General features: G+C 37.4%; 1 protein-coding gene across 2 annotated transcripts in view; it reads right to left on the minus strand.

Moving 5' to 3' along the window:
- Positions 1-19,586, minus strand: part of COL21A1 (collagen type XXI alpha 1 chain) — a 167,786-nt gene that overhangs the window by 70,390 nt on the left and 77,810 nt on the right. The window contains exons 8-10 of one of the 2 annotated variants that reach the window (XM_072734442.1): positions 19,351-19,359; positions 18,956-19,039; positions 11,179-11,241 (exon numbers count right to left, since the gene is read on the minus strand). In XM_072734442.1, the coding sequence (XP_072590543.1) occupies positions 11,179-11,241; positions 18,956-19,039; positions 19,351-19,359 (156 nt within the window). Of the gene's footprint in view, positions 1-11,178; positions 11,242-18,955; positions 19,275-19,350; positions 19,360-19,586 lie in introns of those variants that run through there. The other variant, XM_072734439.1, reaches the window with a different exon arrangement.

Below are 19,586 nucleotides of genomic sequence, written 5' to 3' on the forward strand. Positions count from 1 at the left end.
TCACCAAATCCTGGGAGGCAATTCAATAAAGTGGAAAGACAATGAATTTTGAAATTGGAAGACCTTGGGCTGAATTTTGCTCCTCCTTTTACTTTCTACAGAATTTTAGCTAAGTAATTCTGCTTAGCTAAGCCTCAGTTTCTTATCATAAACCAGGATAACAGTGCCCACTTCACTTCTGAAAAGAAATAAATGGAGTCCTAGGTCAAAATGCCTGGCAGATGGTAGGAACTCAATGTGAGTTTCTTTTTTTTTTTTCTTTTCAGATTCAGTGACTTCTGTACAGAACCATGGAAACACTTCTGTAAAATGTTATTCTGTAGCCTTAATGGGCACCATTAGCACATGAAGAATGGCAGATCCAGTCATCATCATTTCGATTTAACCCTTTTTCAACATTCATATAGATCTAATGGTAAACATATGAACAAGGTCTCAGTGTATTTTACAATGGCCATGTTTGTTTTGTCTTTGGAGAACTGCTATACAGAAATAATAAACATTTACCATAATATGAGAACAAGTTTGATGTGTTTTTTTTTAACTTACAATGAGATGCATTCTTGAAAACTTAGTTTCATCAAGAAATTCAAAGATGATTTTAGAAGCTAGTAATTAACAACAAAATAAATAAATACCAAAACCACATCCAAGCTGGGGGATCCCAGGGCAAATCACCAGGAGAAATTGGATGAAATTCAGAAAAATTTTGAACTAAAGATCAGGAAAATAAAGGTTAATAGGGAGGAATATTACAACACAGAACAACTTCCAAGAGGTACAAAAACTAAACACTAGTTGACTCATAGCAGGATACACTTAAACAAAAAAAAAAAATGCACTGAAACTGTTAAAATGATAAGCTTTCCATATAGCTGAGTTTTTATTTTTCTGAATACACAAGCTTTATTATTCTGAATACACAAGCTGGTAGGAGTGTCATTTTCATATGATCTTTGACCAATACTGACATTAATTTTGCCATTTTGCAATTATTAGCAGGTCCAAATACCCACCCTACCACCAAGTGCAAGATTTCTGACAGTAAAGTCTTTTCCATGTTCACAGAAAGTCTCTTTGTAAATGAGTCACTTTTTAGGAAAAAAATATTCTCACTGCCAAATTGTAGGGTTGAAGAATACAGAATCAATTTAATTTTCTTCCATGATTCATAGTTATAATGCTCCAGGAAAGATGTATAGCACTGAAATGGAAATTAAGGAAATAAAATCATCAAATGCACAAGGGCCACAATCTCTTCTGAGCCCAATTCTAATCAGACCACAAATTATCCTGCCAATCTCAATATGCAGTGCTTAAGCAGTGAGGAGGATAAAATAATAGATTTCCTTTATGTACTCTAAACTCTAAAAATGAGAATAAAAACCAGAGAAATCATTTTAGATATCACTCTTCTTTTTGAAATGTAAGATTCTGATTCAAAGTTTATTCTATTACATAATTTTCTTCAAAGTTTTCCAAAATCCCCACAGATACCCTTCAGTACACAGCCAGGGTAACTAAGTAACCAAAATCAAATGTATATTTTTAATGTCCACTGGGGATTCTTCTTGCCATCACCACATTATATAGCTCCATACAATTAAATCCCCAAAATATTCATAAATCTCTGTCTTTTCATGTATAGCTAATGTAGAAATCAGTTTGTTTGCCACCTAATTCAACTGCTAGTCAAGTAGTTTACATGCCTGAACTGACTACTCAAATTACTTGACTAACAGATCCCATTAATATATGTAAAATTACACCTGAGCTAAGTTCCAAGAACGGGGATCCTATGGGAGGTAAAATGTAGACAATCAGGGAAGCTTTCTGAAGCAATAAGCTCCAGGGAACACTAAAGGAAGCATAGTGCAGAAGAGGAAGCCCTTCACTGTGCCATGAAGCATAACAGAATGAGCCACATCCACGGAGACAAAAAAAAAAAAAAAAAGAGACAGCACAAGGGAAAGCATGCCATTAAACAAGACTGGAATGGAAGACAACTGGAGACTGTGTGCACAGTTCGTGGGTCTTGTGAAGGATTTTGATCTTTATCCAAACTACTACTACATCAGAGGGCCGCACAAGTGACTTGAGAAGCTCACTTGCTACACTGTGGAGATAAATTAGAAGGGGGCAAGAAGAAGCAGGAAGACCACGTGGGAGTTTCCTGCAAAGGATAGATAACGGTAGGTAGAACCCAAATCTGTTCAAGGTGTATTAAATCCAACCTGATGAGTCACAGGATGTGAGGAATCTGAGATAGTAGAACATGCCTGGGTTTCTAGTTGGCAGGTGGTGGCTAACAGATCACTGACAGAGAGGGACTCTAGAAGACAATATTGTGTATTTGATTGCAAAATATGTATAGCACAAAATTTTTTAATGTATTTTTATGGACTAAGATAAACAATTTACATTTGACAATGGGAAGCTATATGCTTCTGCAGGGGGATAAACAGAATTCCTACTCAAATTAAAGCCAACTACATTTAATACAAATGAAATTTAATCTAGATCTAATTCTCCCTCCCTTAAGTAAAAGTGGACCAATATCATCTGCTTTCCTATGATAATTCACCTTGAGCCAAGCACATGAAAGAAAACTACTGCTTACCTCTGACAAGCAATCTCTACAGATATAGCTTGGTTCTCAGACTCACAGAATTAAATTAAATTTAGGTAAATTATTTCATTCCCTGAGTAAGGCTGCACTTAAAGTTATACTAAGCTTATTTCAAAAGGAGAATGTACAACTTTTTAAGGTAACCAATAGCATTTTTAATAATTCTTACTTTCCAACTTAAATCTCTAGTCATTATGTTTTCTGTTCAATGGGAAGTGACCAATACCAGCAAATCTCAATCCCTATAACTCACTGTTCTGCTATATTTTTTTTTCCACAGTACTTTCATAATCTATTATTATTGTCTCTCCCTAGTGGAGTGAGACCTTCAAAATGGCAGTTTTTGTCTCTTTTACTTATTGCTATATTTCCTTAACCTAGAACAGTGGCAGAACATGATAAATACCCAATCAATACCCGGTATACAAATGTATGAAATAATGAATAAATCAGCAAACAAACATTTAAATGTTTATGGAGTTGAACCAATCACCACTACTAAGGGCTCTAAAAACTACAGTAGAAACCGCCCTATATTCACTCAGATTACAATCAAAACAAGATACAATATAAGCATAAACTTATCTTTAAAATCACACATACTAGATGTGTCACCAATTTCTTGAAGAATTTAATGTACAAATAATATTACTCTATGTCTACACACTTATGATTGTATATACTACCCATAAGATATAAAAGTAAGTAATCTATTTAAGAGGCCCATGAGGAAAACAGGGAGAGATCCATACATGAGATTTACAAAAAGGGAGCACTGGAGAAACATGAATTAGCTAGCTGACTGAGCTTTGTCTAAGAAAGCATTACAGAAAACTTTTAAATCACAGTTTGTTAGAGAAAAGGAAGATAAACTGGCCAAGTAGAAGATGATTCATCTGAGGCAAATGGTCCATATTTTAGTCTACTGGTGAGACTCTCATGAGGGATGCATGTGTGCATTTGTGTGTGTTTTATGGTACTGGGAGACAGACAATAAACGTTTTTGCTAAAGAAATCCAAACTGAGGTGAAGTGAGAGCTCAGGTAGAAGCTGTTTTCTCTAGACAAATGTTTCATACACTTCATCATTAAGCCATCTCTTATAATTCTCTTTTCCAAGCTAAATAACAGCCATTCCTTTGGCTTATAACCTCATGTACCCCATTTTCCAGGTCTTAATCTTCATGGCACTCAGCCCCGAATTCCCCACAGCTCTTAAACTGTTGAGTCCACAACCAGCACCATATCCAGTTCAGAGTCTGAAGGAGGAAAACATAAAAACTTGTCTCATGGGTCCTATTGCTCTACCATTAATTATTCACCTCCTGTCAAGCTGACTCTGCAAGCCTGCTAGATTTCTTCCCTTTCTTCCTATTCTCCACCATCATTCTCAACCATTTTATAACAGCATCTCTTGTTCAGGATTACACCTGAGGTTCAATCAGTTCTCCCCCACAGACCTTCTTATGAGTTCTTACTCTCTCCCCCATTTCTCTCTTCTAAATGAAATCCAAATCCTACAAATCCCTAAAGTATAGTATGCTAAACCAAATCTAACACTTCAGAAGTGGGACTGTCATCTTTCTTAATATAATTGTTATATATTTACTAACAATGCCAAAAATTGCATCAGCCTTTCAGACAGCCCCATTTACAAATGCTGGTCCCTTTTCACCAAGGTTAAATTTAAATAACATGTCCCAGACAACTATGAGCCATACACTTTGTTGGATTGAATTTCACTATTTTAGGATAGCCATTCTCCAAGTTCACTAAATCTTTTTGGATCTCCATGTACCCCAAGTGCCAAAATAAATTCCAACAGTGAAATCAAGAATTAAAAATTCTTAAAAATTATAATAAAGTAAATGAACAGAGTAATACTAAAAAAATAGAACACTGAAAGAAATAACAAAACATTTAATTGTGAAAAATTTTACATTGCTAAAAATTAAAAACAAAACTATACACCAAATAAATAACTAGAAGAAACATTTGCAACATATATGTCAAAAGATTAATTCTCTTAATGCATAGGAAGCTCTTACTAATCATCAACCTGCAAAATACTACCACTCCTAGAGAAAATGTGTAAAGGAAAAGAAAGGACACTTTACAAAAAGGGAACTCACTCTGGATGTCGGATTTCTATATTCAACTATCACTTAAACTTTCTACTTGAACAGGGGCCCCTGACTGGCTCAGTCAGTGAAGTATGTGACCCTTGATCTTGAGGTTGTGGATTCAAGCCCCATATAGGGTGCAGAGACTACTTAAAAATAAAAAAAATCTTTAAAAAAATTCTACTTTTCATCTGAGAAAAATTTAACATATATCCTAAAACAAACTCTTGACTTCCCTTGCCCAAGTTTTTCTTTACATCCTTCCACATCTCACTAGAGTCTCCTTTGACTTCTCTCCTACAAACTCATGTAGTATATATCATCAAATCCTGTCAGCAATAATTTCAAGATACCCCCCCACCCCGAAAGTCAGTAAGCTCTCCTCACCTCACTACTTACCATCCTGATATTAGCTGCCATCATTTTGCTCCTAGATTATTATTCCAAGAGCCTCCAGACTGATCTCCTTGGTTTTTGCCCTCACTGACCTAAACTCTATTCTAAACTCAGAAGTTAAAAATTTTTAATTTTTTAAAAAATAAGTTATATCACATTAATCCTCTACTCAAGACCCCTCAGTGGCTCCTGAGTTCACTCCAACTAAAAGCCAAAGTCATCACAATGGCCTAAAGAACTCTACTCAATCTCCCCTCTTTTCTCCCTCCTATCTACACAGCTTCGTCTCCTACTAACATGCTCCACCCCTCTCTGTTTGTGGTTTGATAAAATCATGTAACTTTGAAATTCCCCATCTGTGCTATCACTTCTGTAAGATTTAACCCTCCTAAGAAGTCTAGGCATGTTCTGGAATCTCTAGACTAGACAGGGGTACACTGAGGACGGCAGGGACAAAGAGGAGTACTGCATCATGGACTACGGCCCATTGACCAATCTACTCTTCTCTCTATGGGTAGCAGTGTGGTATCAGTCTTCCTAGGTCAACTAAGGCCAGTGATACAGAAAACCACCTCCAAAATCTGACAGGTTTAATCTAGCCTATCTTTCTCTTTTAGTAAATACAATAGCTTTCATGGAATCTTAGAAAATTAGCACTGGAGAGAATGTGGGCCTCATCTGGCACCATCTCTCATTTTCCAGACAAAGAAACTGAGACCCACAAAAGCAAAACAACTTTTAAAAGCAATGCTCTGCATGGGCAGAACAACCCCAGTTCTGACAACCAGCTAGGGTTTTGGTTCCAGTAAAGTACTTTAGTTCATAAAGAGTAATTAAATAGGGGATCCCTGGGTGGCGCAGCGGTTTGGCGCAGCAGTTTGGCGCCTGCCTTTGGCCCAGGGCGCGATCCTGGAGACCGTGGATCGAATCCCACGTCGGGCTCCCGGTGCATGGAGCCTGCTTCTCCCTCTGCCTGTGTCTCTGCCTCTCTATCTCTCTGTGACTATCATAAATAAATAAAAATTTTAAAAAAAGAGTAATTAAATAATGACAGAAAACAGAAACAAGCACTACAAAAATATAAACTTCTACAAAATCATAAAATAGTCTATTATATGTTTTCATATATGGCCTTCATTTTTAAAAAAATCAATGTTATAGAGTATGATGCCTTTATTAATAATACTTTTCCAAATTACCTAGTGGGATATATAAATATTTCCCCTGCTTCTCTTTCTATAATGATAGAATAGTGAAACAGTAATACGCTCAGACAGTGCTGATAGAAATCATTTAGCTGATAGACAAATGAGAAAGGAGAGGAAGAATTTGAAAATAGCTCTTTAATTTTGTTTGAAGGCATTTTCCTTATGAAAATTAGTATTTCTCCAGAGTGGAATAATTTCCTATTTAAAGCTTCAGTTGACTTGGCCTGGTTATAATGTGAAAGAGATTCAAACTGCTTATTGAAGGGGATTGCACAGAACCAAATCCAAACAAAGCAGAATTCCCTTCGAATTGTTCCATCCAAGTTTCCTTGGTCCAGATGGCTTCAATCGCCAGCCAGAGACTCCACCCACACCTTCCCACTCCCGCTGTGCACTGGCCCTGGACACACGCTAATGACCCTCAGCTGTTCTGGCTCCTAGACTCACTTTCTCTTCCTGCCTGGCCACCCAACCTCCTATCTCCTACAGAGAGAAAGAAACAGAGGGAAAGGGAGACATTTAGGAAAAGAGTCATACCTTTGGGTAAATAGGATTTGCATTAGTGAATCAGTTTCTTATTGCTGCTGTAACAAATTATCCCAAACATAATGGCTTACAACAATATATACTTATATTCTGGAGGTCAGAAATCCAACCTGCTTTTAGGGACCTAAATTCATGATGTCAGTGGGGCTACATTCGTTCTAAAGGTTCTAGAGGAAGATGTGTTCCTTCCCCTTCCACCAGCTTCTGGATGCTGATGATATGCCTTGGCTCATGGCCACCTCATCCTGATCTCTGCTTCTGTCATCACACCTCCTCCTCTGACTTGGACACTCCTGCCTCCCTGCTGTAAGGATCCTTGTGATTATGCTGGGCCACTCAGATAAATTTCTGCCTGCATCTCAAGATTCTTGATTTAATCATATACACAAAGTTCCTAATCTAACATATTCACAGGTCTTAAGATTAGGATGTGGACATTATGATGTTTGTTCTTTCTCTCACATCAGATAGTACCCAATATCATCTAACATCTAATATCAGGTACTACATAGCTACTCCTATGTCTATACATAAAATCACACACACAAACACATATACATGTACGGAATAGGATGAGATAACAAGTCCATTATAGCTGAAATAAGAGTCATAGAGTAATATCCATGATTACTGCATCAGGCTTATTACAACTAATTTATAGTACTTTGTTATGGCAAAATATTTAAAAAGAAGGAAAAAAAAAGCAAACTAGAAATGATGGCCTATGAAGGGCTTGCTCACCACTCACCTCCATATACTGCCCAGGACTTTTCACCACAGAAAAAAACAAAAGCCTAATTTAGTAGTACCATCAGAGGAGCTCTATGTCCTTATGAGGTGCCAGCAGATGACATTTCAGTATATCAAGTGTATCTGCTTTGGAGTAGGACAGTCCCCTAGCTGCCAATAACAGACAAAGCAGGTCTCAGGACAGAAGTCTTCAGGAAGAGGAGGGGACATGTTTATAAAACTCCTCCCACCCACTGTGATCAGGAGAAAACTTACACAGGGCCTGGGGTAGTGTTCAGTAGGAGGAAGGAGGTGCAGTGAGGGAATGCGACCAAGTCACAAGGCACTTTAAAGTAAGAAAAGGATGGGATATAAGGAACCACAAGGAAAATGTTGGCATGTAACAGGAGTTAAGGATAATAGCAAAGGTGTTAGGTTTAGAACCTCTTTGTTTCATTCAATTCAAATAGAAGCAGTCTGATAAATTTTTCATCTTTTCTCCCACAAATCACTACCTGGCCACTTCTGTATTTATCAGCTTGGCCTACTCCACATAAAGGTTCAACTGTCCATACTGTACCAATGTCCTCCCACCTACCTAAGGATTTTCTTCCTGCAAATATCCCTTATCTCCCAAATCAGTGATTTTTTTCTCCTTCTGCCTCATTTTCATCATCATAAAAACATGTTGTAACATATCCAATCTTTTAAAAGACCTTTTTATTCCACATCCTAAATATGCAACTGCTCCACTTATCTGATCCTCATTCTACCCTTCTGAAAAAGCTTCTATATTCAGTCATCATTTTATCTCACACTCTCTCTTGAGCCCATTTCAATTCAGCTTTTGTACCCACCCTCCCTAATCCCCATTTATCAAGAGCCTCCCTACCTCCATATAGCAAATCCAATGTTCTAGGCATAGAGCTCACTTTTCTCAACATCTTAGCAACAATGACACAATTGAGCACTCCCTTCTTGAAATGCTTTCTTCACCTCGCTTTCAGGATGCCACTCTCTCCTGGTTTTCCTCCCACTTCACCAGTCTTTCTTTCCCAATTTCCTTGGCTGCACCATTGCCCTTTTTTCCCTCTAAAGACAGCCCAAGGTTTGGTCTACTGCCCCCTTCCTTTCTCCATTTGTCTGTGGTCCACTCTCTAAATGATCTCATCCACTCTGGTGGCTTCGGAAAGATAAATCTACATTGCTAACAAGTCCCAACTGTGTATTTTCATTCTCAAACACATCCCTGAACTCAAGATTCCTCTCTCCAGCATCCTAGGAAACAACAAGACATACTCCCCCCACTGCTGTCCGGCTCAGTGTGCTGTTCACACAAAGATCCTCCAAGTCTTCCCTGATTCATGCCTCACATCTAATTTGACACCAATTCTGACCAGCTTTACATTAAAAAAATAATCCAGAATATGACCACATATCTTCCCTTTTACCATATAGCTCTAGTCCAAGCCATGTTTATTTCTTCTTTAGAACCCTGAAATAGGGATGCCAGGTGGCTCAGTGGTTGAGCATCTGCCTTTGGCTCAGGTCGTGATCCTGGGGTCCTGGGATTGAGTCCCACAATGGATTCCCCTCTGCCTGCTTCTCCCTCTACGTCTCTCATAAATAAAATCTTTAAAAAAAAACCTGAAATAACCTCCCACATGATCTCCTGCTTCCACTCTTGCCCTACTCGAATGGAATAGAAATTTCTCAAATCGAATCGAAAATACTCGAATCAAATCAAAAAAACTTGATTCGAATCGAAAATACTCAAATGGAATAGAAAATCCTCAAATCCATTCCAAAATACTCGAATCGAATCGAAAATACCCAAATCCAATAGAAAATAATCTACTCTCCACTTGGTATTTGTCTTTATCTTTCTAAAATATAATCCAAGTCAAGTCACTTCCTATCTCAAAATTCCCAAATGCATTGCCATGTAGAATGTACATGGAGAATGCAGTCAGGTGGGTCAGTTGAGCAGCACTGCCCCAATCACCCAGCAGCTCCTTAGCTCTCTACAGCTTTGTTTGGTCATCATCTTGAAACCTCTGCAGGCTCCCTTCTTTGACAGTCTCTCTCTAGAGAGGTTCATCTGTATATTTAACGCTTTTCCCACACAACACTAGTATAAAAGGCCGCAGCACATCACTACTTCTTCAAAAGTTGGCTGTATTTTCAAATTAAATTTGTCAGCAAACCTCTCTCAGAGACTAACAAGCTCTTGTATCGTGATGGTTGGGGTACTGATGGTTTAACATTGGGCTGTGTTTCCCTTATTCTTTAAACATTACTGGCTCACAATACAAACCTTCCCATCCTTCATGGCAAGAGATTAATGTCTCATGATAAAGAAAATCTCTTAGAGGCACCTGGGTGATTCAGTCAGTTAAGTATCCAACTCTTGATTTCAGCTCAGATCATGATCCCAGGATTGTGAGATCAAGCCCTGTGTCCGGCTCCATGCTGGGTATGGAGCTTGCTTAAGATTCTCTCCCTCCGTCAGCACCCCTTCACTTTCACTCTTAAAAAATGAGTCTCTTAGAAAATACTTTTTTGGTGACAATTATTTAACATTTAAAGTCAAATTCCTAATGTTTACTTTTATGAACATGTTGAGAACTGAACTACCTGAAAATATCTGCCTAGAATGCTTTAAGTGCCTTTGCTTTAAGTTTTCTTAATTCAAAAATGTTCTTAAATTTCTCTTGAAACTTAGAGTATATTATTTTTTTCAGATTATAAGTATATTCTAGCGCATATATATCCTTAAGAAATATCTCTTTTAAAAAGATTTTTAACTTGAAAACTTCCACAATGTGAAGGGAAAAGATTTCTGAACCTAGCTATTCATTGGTACTTACTGGACAACTTTTTAAATGTAACAAAGATGCATGCAATTTTCAAGTATTTCACCTATGAAGTGACTAGAATGCTGATTCTGTTGACCAAGCCAGGCTTAACGTTCCTCTCCTCTTAACTAAACTTCAGGCAGGATTCTTCCTGATTCTCAGCCCCTGTCTCCCTTTTCTTATTTACTCTAGATAATTTGTAATTATAAATTCTTTCTCTGACCCTTTGAGTGGCAAACCTTTTTAAAAGCTTCTTATCAGTTTTACAACTAGCATAGAATGTGTTTCTCAAGGACCTAGGAGCCATCTCTTTGAAATATAACCATCTAGAAAGTCAAGTACCCAGATCTTCCAGTCTCTGTGGGATGGCAGTACCCTAACTTTGATGATTGCCAACTAGCAAATACAGATGGCCTAATCACAGAGCAAAACATCTGCCAAAGTCAGGGTAACTCAATTTGCTCTATACCATTTATCAACTGGCTAAAGTCCTCCAGTACTTTTCCACTAGCTCATCCCAACACTCAAGGGCTCTCCCTTTTCTTTGTTACAGTGAGTAGAGTTCAATTTCTCTCCCTATTACAGTAGTCTTAAGTAAAGTCTTCCTTGCCTATTTAACTTTGCCCAGTGCAATTTCTACTTTGACACCATAATCCCAGTACTGGAGATGACTAAGCTTTCAGTACTCACAGGCTTACCATCTTGACCAGATTGTCCAGGGTAGCCAGGGTTCCCAGGCTGTCCAGGTTCACCCTAGAAAGGAAAAGAACTTCTCAATACAAAACCAACCACACTGCGGTTGTCAGAGCCCTTTTAAGTTTCAAGCCAATTCCATTATTTGTAGCTCTTTGTATTTTTAAAAAACAAAACAAAACAAAACAAAAAACAGACATCCCAAAATAGGGTTAGAAAAATAATGGCATATTTTAAATGCCCACATTACCAAATAAAGACTTTTTCTTACGTAAAATTTTCAATGATTTATCTCTGTGAGCATACCAGGTATAACAACTACTTTTCACCAATAAAAATGTCAGTACTTATGGCAGGATACATTTTTAGAATTCTGAACAAACTGAAGTGTTACAGCAAATACGGTCTCAGTGATAGCCATCTTTCCTTCATAATTCTATTCTATTTAGATTTAATTCTACTTTAAATGTTAAACTACCAATATCAATGACCTATGATATAATAATTCAATTTTCAATTATCTCTTTTTTTAAAAAAAAAGTCCACAGGCTATACGATCTTACACATAGGACTCAAGTTTAAACCTGCATAATGGTCATTTCTTTTAGTCTAATGTGTCTCTTTGACTATATTTATAACCTTATTTTAATGTTAAAATTTTTAAATCTAAATATTTATATGAGAGAGAGGCCCAAACCAAACAACTTTGCCCAACTTCCATAGTCCTTGAACACATGTAATACCTAAAGAAATGAATAAATGACCTTTGTTTCCACAAACCAAGGATATCCAAAGAACGTTATTCCATGACATGACAATGAGCCCAGGCACAATCTATGGAATTCTAGTATGTTGCCCAATGGCCAGTACTGACCATTTGGATGGTTACCACCCATGAAAAAAGCAATGAAAGCAACATTATTTGTGAGGTGAGGGTTTTGTATAATTTAATTATAAAACTACTTCACAATTAATATCATATTAATCTATTGCTGAGTCCACGAGAGCCACATGGGACATCTTGCTTAAAAACATGAAGTCTCAGTGATCAGTATCAGTAAACTTCTGCACAGAGACCAGGCAACTTATTTCAGCTCAATAATTCATTATTTATATCAAGAAATTATTCACACAGGACCCCAAAAATTGTAAGTTAACTGAACACCAATACTAAGTGTACTTTCACAGAGCCAAATTTGCAGGTCTGAAATACTACCTCAGGTGACTGGCTAGAGAGATTAGTTCCTGAAACATAAAATGGTAAATAGAAAGAACTATGTGAACTCCATTAAGTGGCCAATGAAGGAGGGATGGGCTTTTTACTTAGGAGCTGCCCAAGAGACATAGCATGAGGAAAGGCTGAGAAGAATGGAAATGTCATTTTTAAAAGAGATGAAGAATAACTGTAAATCCAGGGAGAAAAATAATGCTGAAACATGTCATGTCTCACTGAAGATACAGAATTTATAATCTTAACCTAAGAACTTCCACTGTTAGCCTGGCATTAATGAGTAACATTCTGGTTCTCAAGGCAGTTAGAGTTTTTTTGAGAGGATCACCTTAATCTCTAGCCTCTCTGCCATCCTTTATCCATGTTCAAATTAGACTTGCTATCTTTCAACAAATTCTATCACTTTTTTTCCTCCTGGTGAGAAGTTTTTCTTCCTTTTCCAATAAAGAATCAATTACTCCTTTTTTCCTGGATGCCTTTTTCTCTTGAAACGCTAGAGCAGCTCCTATCACCGATCTTTTATTAAGTAGAGTTTTCTCAGTTTTCCCTTGATTTATCTTCATTTATCATTTGGACTGAAATTTCCTGAAAACAGGGTCTTTATATTCTCTTTTTTAGGGGATGAGGAAGGCTGACAATGCTGGGTACAAGCAGGGATTCAATAAATATTTGCCGACTGATTTATTTTAAATCAAATTTCCTGCTAGTGACCCCCTTTACTTGCAAAGTATTAATTATCAGCAAAACCTAGGATATCAAAAGGATCTGAGAGGGTTTATCCTCTATTATGATATTATGATTATGAGACGGTTTATCCTCTATTATGCTGGAATTACACCTTTGGTACAAGATACAAGGTTTGTGTTTTAACACTGCATAAAAGTAGGAAATGTTGGGCCAGCGGGATCAGGGGGGATCAGGAGGCACCAACAAAATGGTGGTGGATCCTCCACCTTGTTACCCCCACCTCAGAACTTTCCCACCACCAGCAGACCACCCAAGGACACATCATCAGGGGGAGACAGGACCTATGCAGGAAACCTGAACCACACCTTACCCAGATCCCATATAAGGGCATAAGCAGTTATCACCCCTTACAGACACAACCCCTTACCCCTCCCCATTTAAAAAGCTCACAGGTACTCCCTTTGGGGCGATTTCTCTGCCCAACTTCCCGCTTTCTCCCTCCTCTGCAGGCCATAGAACCTCGCCTGAGAGTGAGGGTGCATCCCATTAAAAGCTTGCCTCCACCAATTTTTGCCTGGCCTATTTCATTTCACTACCAATCAGATTAAACCTGATAGAAAACATATTAACAACATTTTAAATAAATAAAAACTAAGTTTCCAAGACAGAAAAAATCATACACAAGATAAATCCAATGTGACTTCAAAAGGATCATAACACTGGTGAACAGGCTCAAGAGGGAAAATAATCTCGTTTGCAGGTTCTATTATTGCTGGTAGATGTTACTGGTTATTTTGACTATTGTCCTACTAATTAGCAAAAACTCAGGAAGGTTTGATGTTGTTTCCATACAATTGGGAAAATAAAGTAAGACACTAATTTTGGAGAGAAGACCAATCAAAATAAAAATTCAATTTGTATTACTGTGATAAAAGCTAATGCTCATGTCCACAATAGCCAAACTGTGGAAGGAGCCTCGGTGTCCATCGAAAGATGAATGGATAAAGAAGCTGTGGTCTGTGTATACAATGGAGTATTACTCACCCATTAGAAATGACAAATACCCACCATTTGCTTCAACGTGGATGGAACGGGAGGGTATTATGCTGAGTGAAGTCAGTCAGTTGGAGAAGAACAAACATTATATGGTCTCATTCGTTTGGGGAATATAAAAAATAGTGAAAGGGAATAAAGGGGAAAGGAGAAAAAATGAGTGGGAAATATCCGAGAGGGCGACAAAACATGAGAGACTCCTAACTCTGGGAAACGAACCAGGGGTGGTGGAAGGGGAGGTGGGCGGGGGGATGGGGTGACTGGGTGACAGGCACTGAGAAGGGCACTTGACGGGATGAGCACTGGGTGTTATATGTTGGCAAATCGAACTCCAATAAAAAATATACAAAAAAATTTAAAAAAGCTAATGCTCAATCTTTATCGTTTATTGTATGCTAAGCACTGCCATAAAAGATCTACATATGCTAAATTACATAATTCTCATAATAATCCCAGGCAGCAAGTGATTTTATTATTCCCATTTTTTTATATAGGAAAAATGAGGCCCCTATATAGGAAAACCGAGGCCCAGAAGGTTAGGTCACTTGCTCAAGGTCCCACAGCAGTAGTGGAGATGGCACTTGAACTCAGCCAATTCAGTTCCAGAGTCCACACTCCTGCACACTACAACCCTGCCCACATTAAAATGCATATACTGATTAGAACCAGACCTGGGGACTGTTAGCAAATTTAACAGAGAAAACAATTTCCAAATACATTAAATGAGACATAGGCCCTATTATTGTACAACTGTGACTAAATTCCCAATCCACTTTCTGCTAATTTAGTTGAAACATTTCCACATTTTGAATTTTAAAAAAACTATGTGTTCAGCCGAAAAGCAATACTTACTTATGTTGAATTGAACTCATGCCACAGGATTTTTGAGTTGTTGACAGGAGTGGAAATGTCATGGACTAAGCTAAAACATCTCTGAATATGGCCTCTCAAGTAGTGTAAATATGAATAATCAGAGTAAGAAACATTTGTGCTTGCAAGAGCAAGCTAATATCTGCAATTGCTCATCTGAAACAAATGTCTTTGGAACTCTCCAGCTAAGCCCAATTCCCAAGTGTTCAAGCCCTCTTCTCAAAACTCCTTGTGCTTCATGCTACCCTCTGCAGGAGTAACTGACCTAAGACCTATTCTTAGGTCTTGCCTAAACACAACCTCTTCCCTCCCTCAAAATTCAAACACCCACTCTCTCAGGCTAGAAGGAATCCACTTAGTCTGGGAAAATTAACATAAAAATGTGAATGCCCTGAAATTTTCCAAAGGCTTTTGTATTTAACCAGAGGTTACTTTGATAGCCTGAATGAATCTCTAATGGTAGTATCTTGAGGGTGAAGCAAAGGACATCAACAGAGATACAGTTGCAGAGAGAGTGGCATTTCAGAGAAAAGGATTAGTGAGAAATTGTTCCTTCTGGGACACCTGTGTGGCTCAGCGGTTAAGCATCTGCCTTCAGCTCAAGACATGATCCTGGAGTCCCAGAATCGAGTCCCATATCAGGCTCCCTGCATGAAGCCTGCTTCTCCCTCTGCCTATGTATCTGCCTCTCTCTCTCATTGTCTCTCATGAATAAATCAATAAAATCTTTAAAAAAAAATAGAAATTGTTCCTTCCTAAAAAAAGAAAAATGCCTTCTTTCCACTTCTGAAATAAAAGATCTAACACCAAGGTTAGAACAAATGTGAGTAGCTTGTTTCCACAAATGTTCCTAGGATGGCTAAAGTGGGGGAAGAAGCTGCCATTTGCCAGCAAAGGTCTTTTGAAAGGGGAGTTGGTAAATCCAGGGGATTGCCTGGATCTTGCATGTCACAACAAAGGCATCCCATATAGGTTAACCGGAAAGAGAGGTGAATCATTTTTTCTATGATTTCATGATTCATTAAATAAAAAAACCATTACCATTAAGCACTGTGTCAGACACTGGAAACCCAAAGGAGAACTTAATTTGTATTAACCTTCATTGTGAAGTGCGTGCATATAAAATTATTCCAACAGATTTATTAATTTGATCACTCCCTCTGTTTGACATTAGGGATACAAAATGAATTAACTATTCTTCAAGGAACTTATAATCCAGGAATGAATATATTTTTTTTTCTATGCTTATTGTAGAGTTACAATGCCATGTTAAGTCTATGTATAGGATACCATCATTAACTTGACCTCGTTTTCCCATAGGGTTGTCACATCTTTTGGAAACAGAGAATTTTAAACCAATGATTTTATTTTTGAATAAGCTCTGACCCAACCATCCATAGGAATTTCTCCTGTTTCAGTCTGAGGACTTGACTCTCAGCTCCCAGATCTCTATTTCTGGCTAATAGGAAGACTAGATCTATTCTTCCCAGGTAACGCTTTTTGATGGACATCCGCAAAACTTTCCAGAGAACGTCTAATAAAAATGGCCAATAAATCTCAGTTGGATCTATAGGAAAATTGCTTCATCTGTTTTAGTTTCAGTTCTGTTAATCTAATTAAAACCCTGTTAATTCCCCAAGCCAGAGATTCTCTAAAGGAAATAAAACTCAGAGGGTTGCTAGGGATTCTGTTTTTCACATAAAGGTCCCTGATGTGGGTAAGGAACCACCTCCAGGGGAAAGAGCACTAAAAAGATGGAAGAGTGTGTGTGTGTTCCTGTCCTCTGGCCAGATTTTCTGAAGAAAATGGAAAGCAGATCAAGAAGGCACGCCAATTTGAAGATTGGTGGAAAACTGCAATTTCACTTAAAGTGGTAGGTGGCAATAGCATGAGATTATGACTAAGAAAAGAAAATGAGGAACACATTAAACTTGGAAATACTGGGTATCAGAAGCCTTAATCAGATAAGACAAAGGGTGTGCTTAAAATCTGCTGTAGGAACATACATGAACATACAAGACACCTAACAGACCACTAATAAAGGTTCAGAAAACATCAGAGGTATCTGATGCCTCACAAAAGTGGACAGCCCTTTAGAGACCCTGGGGGTGGCCTGAACTTCCTTGGGAGTCAGAAAAGCACTGGGGCCTTTGAGAGATCAGACATTATGCAAATTTGATTTCTGTATTATATCTCTCACAGATTAAATCATTTTATGTATAATAGTCCAAGTTGAATAAGCTATATATATATGTGTGTGTGTGCGTGTGTGTATATGTTTTAAAAAGAAGTCTGCTGGTAGATCATACCAAGTTGTTTTACAAGGTATATTCTCCTAGGAGTATCCTATCCTAAAGGTATTTCTCCTTTATGTAAAAGCACCCAAAATAACATGTAATTACTTTATAAAGAACAAAGAACACCTGGATTAACTTTCCTAAATGCAATATAAAAATAGTTTATAAGAGTAAATTGATTATAATATACTAAAGTCAAATTCTAAGCCAAATAGATTTACTGCGAATGAAATAGTGAATGTACACTTTTATTTCTTAAATTACATTTCTTTCTTGATTTTGATGCTAAGTCTGAAACAGGCCATGAGCTATCACATAAAAATGGACAGAAGAAACATGAATGAAAGGTAGGAAGAAATAAATTATCTTAGATGAGCAGTTTAAAAGCTAAAATTTTCATAGTGACTGAAACACTAAGGAAATTCCACCTAAATGAACTTTATAATTCATATTTCAAAATTCATGTTAACAAAAATTAATAATTATTGCTTGGTCACCTCAAGCAATAAATGATTATGTAAAATACTCTTTTTGGTTAGGACATCATACCTGCTTCCAAGTTAGACATTATTTTTATTTAAGTGATATTTTAAGATAGTATTAAATGAATAAGATTTAGGGGCGCCCCAGGTGGCTTGGTCGGTTAAGTGAATGACTTGATTTTGGCTCAGGTCATGATCTCAGGGTCATGAGATCAAGTCCTATGTTGGGCTGAGTGCTCTAGCATGGAGCCTGCTTAAGATTTTCTCTCTCCCTCTCCCTTCCCCACCACTATCCTGGCTCATGCGTACTCTCTCTCTCTCTCAAATAAATAAATCAGTCTTTTTTAAAAAAAATGAACAAGATTCATGTATAGTAGACAAATCACTTAACATCTCAGTATCAGGCTGGGTCTAAGTGACTCCGCAATAAGTATCAATTTAAAAACAGTCATTCATATTTAATGGCATAGAAACATATTCAGACTATTTCATTATATACCAAGTAACTAGTTATAAAATGGTATGCACACCATGGTTCCAATCATATAAAAATGTATACACAAATATGTAAATGTTTATATACACATACCCACAAAATATATACATACAAATTAATCTATGCAACTGGAACATGTACACATATGAACATGACTAATGAACATACTCCCCAAAGTAATTATTACATGATTAAGTACAATTAAAAAATATATATGCCTCTATCTTTAGAATTAGACTTCAAAAATAACACTGAAGTCAACTTTAATATTTCTACTTTATTTTTCTATCTGAAAATCATTTTGACAAACTAAGGATTTAGAACATATCTCAACAAACACGGTTTCTTCATCTGTTACAAGGTTGTAAGGAAGTATCTTTCTGGGAATCTGGCAGCAATGTTTGGGGGGAAACAGACAAACCAGAAAAGGAACTAATAACACTCTCTCACTTTACTGTGGGCCAGGGGTGTCAGTTCTAGGTTCAAAGGCAAGTACAGAATGGAATACCCTTTAAAAAAAAATCACTAAAACTCAGCTTTTAAACTATTCTAAGGCATCACGTAGAAATTTCACAACAGGGTCAATGGCGACTAGGAATTTTGTGCATTTGCTTGGCTCTTGTGTGTTTTTTAAAAAAGAGCATTAGGCATTACTCACCTTGGGACCCTGCAGTCCTGGTTTTCCCGGAGGACAAACACAGGGAGCTGGAGTTGAGCCGACATCACTGGGACCATTAAGGCACTACAGAGAAATAATGGAAATAAACAACAAACACGGAAAGCCACACAAACATGCATGTGTACACAGGTATGTGTATGTGTCTGCACATAAACGTGAAACGATAAAGATGTCTCACATCTACTTTCCGATTTGATTTAGCACAATCCGGTAAGACATTCTGAATCACAAAAAAAGCTATGAAAACTAAATATACTCAAACTACATAAAAATGAGTTCTGTTTGTGTAATGTACTTACCAGTTAATGGAAAGAAGCTAAACAGTCCAACAAGACAAATACTACCTTAAGGAGAATAATAGTTTCCAGGCCTACCTCGCCATTCTGAAAGAAAAACAATGAATGTGTTTTAAAAGATGCTTTAAATTTCTAAATTATCTACCTAATTTATAGATATTTCATTGCCCAGGTTCTAGATACATGAACTATCAAAACCAGCAAGAGCTAACCATTTATGTGCAATTCTCCTAAAAAAAAAGACATTGATACACATTATGACGACATTTACTGTAGGATAAAGGACATGAACAATGATGAAGAGAAGAACAAGG

Source organism: Vulpes vulpes, chromosome 1 (assembly GCF_048418805.1).
Source record: "Vulpes vulpes isolate BD-2025 chromosome 1, VulVul3, whole genome shotgun sequence".
In the NCBI taxonomy this organism is placed as follows: domain Eukaryota; kingdom Metazoa; phylum Chordata; class Mammalia; order Carnivora; family Canidae; genus Vulpes; species Vulpes vulpes.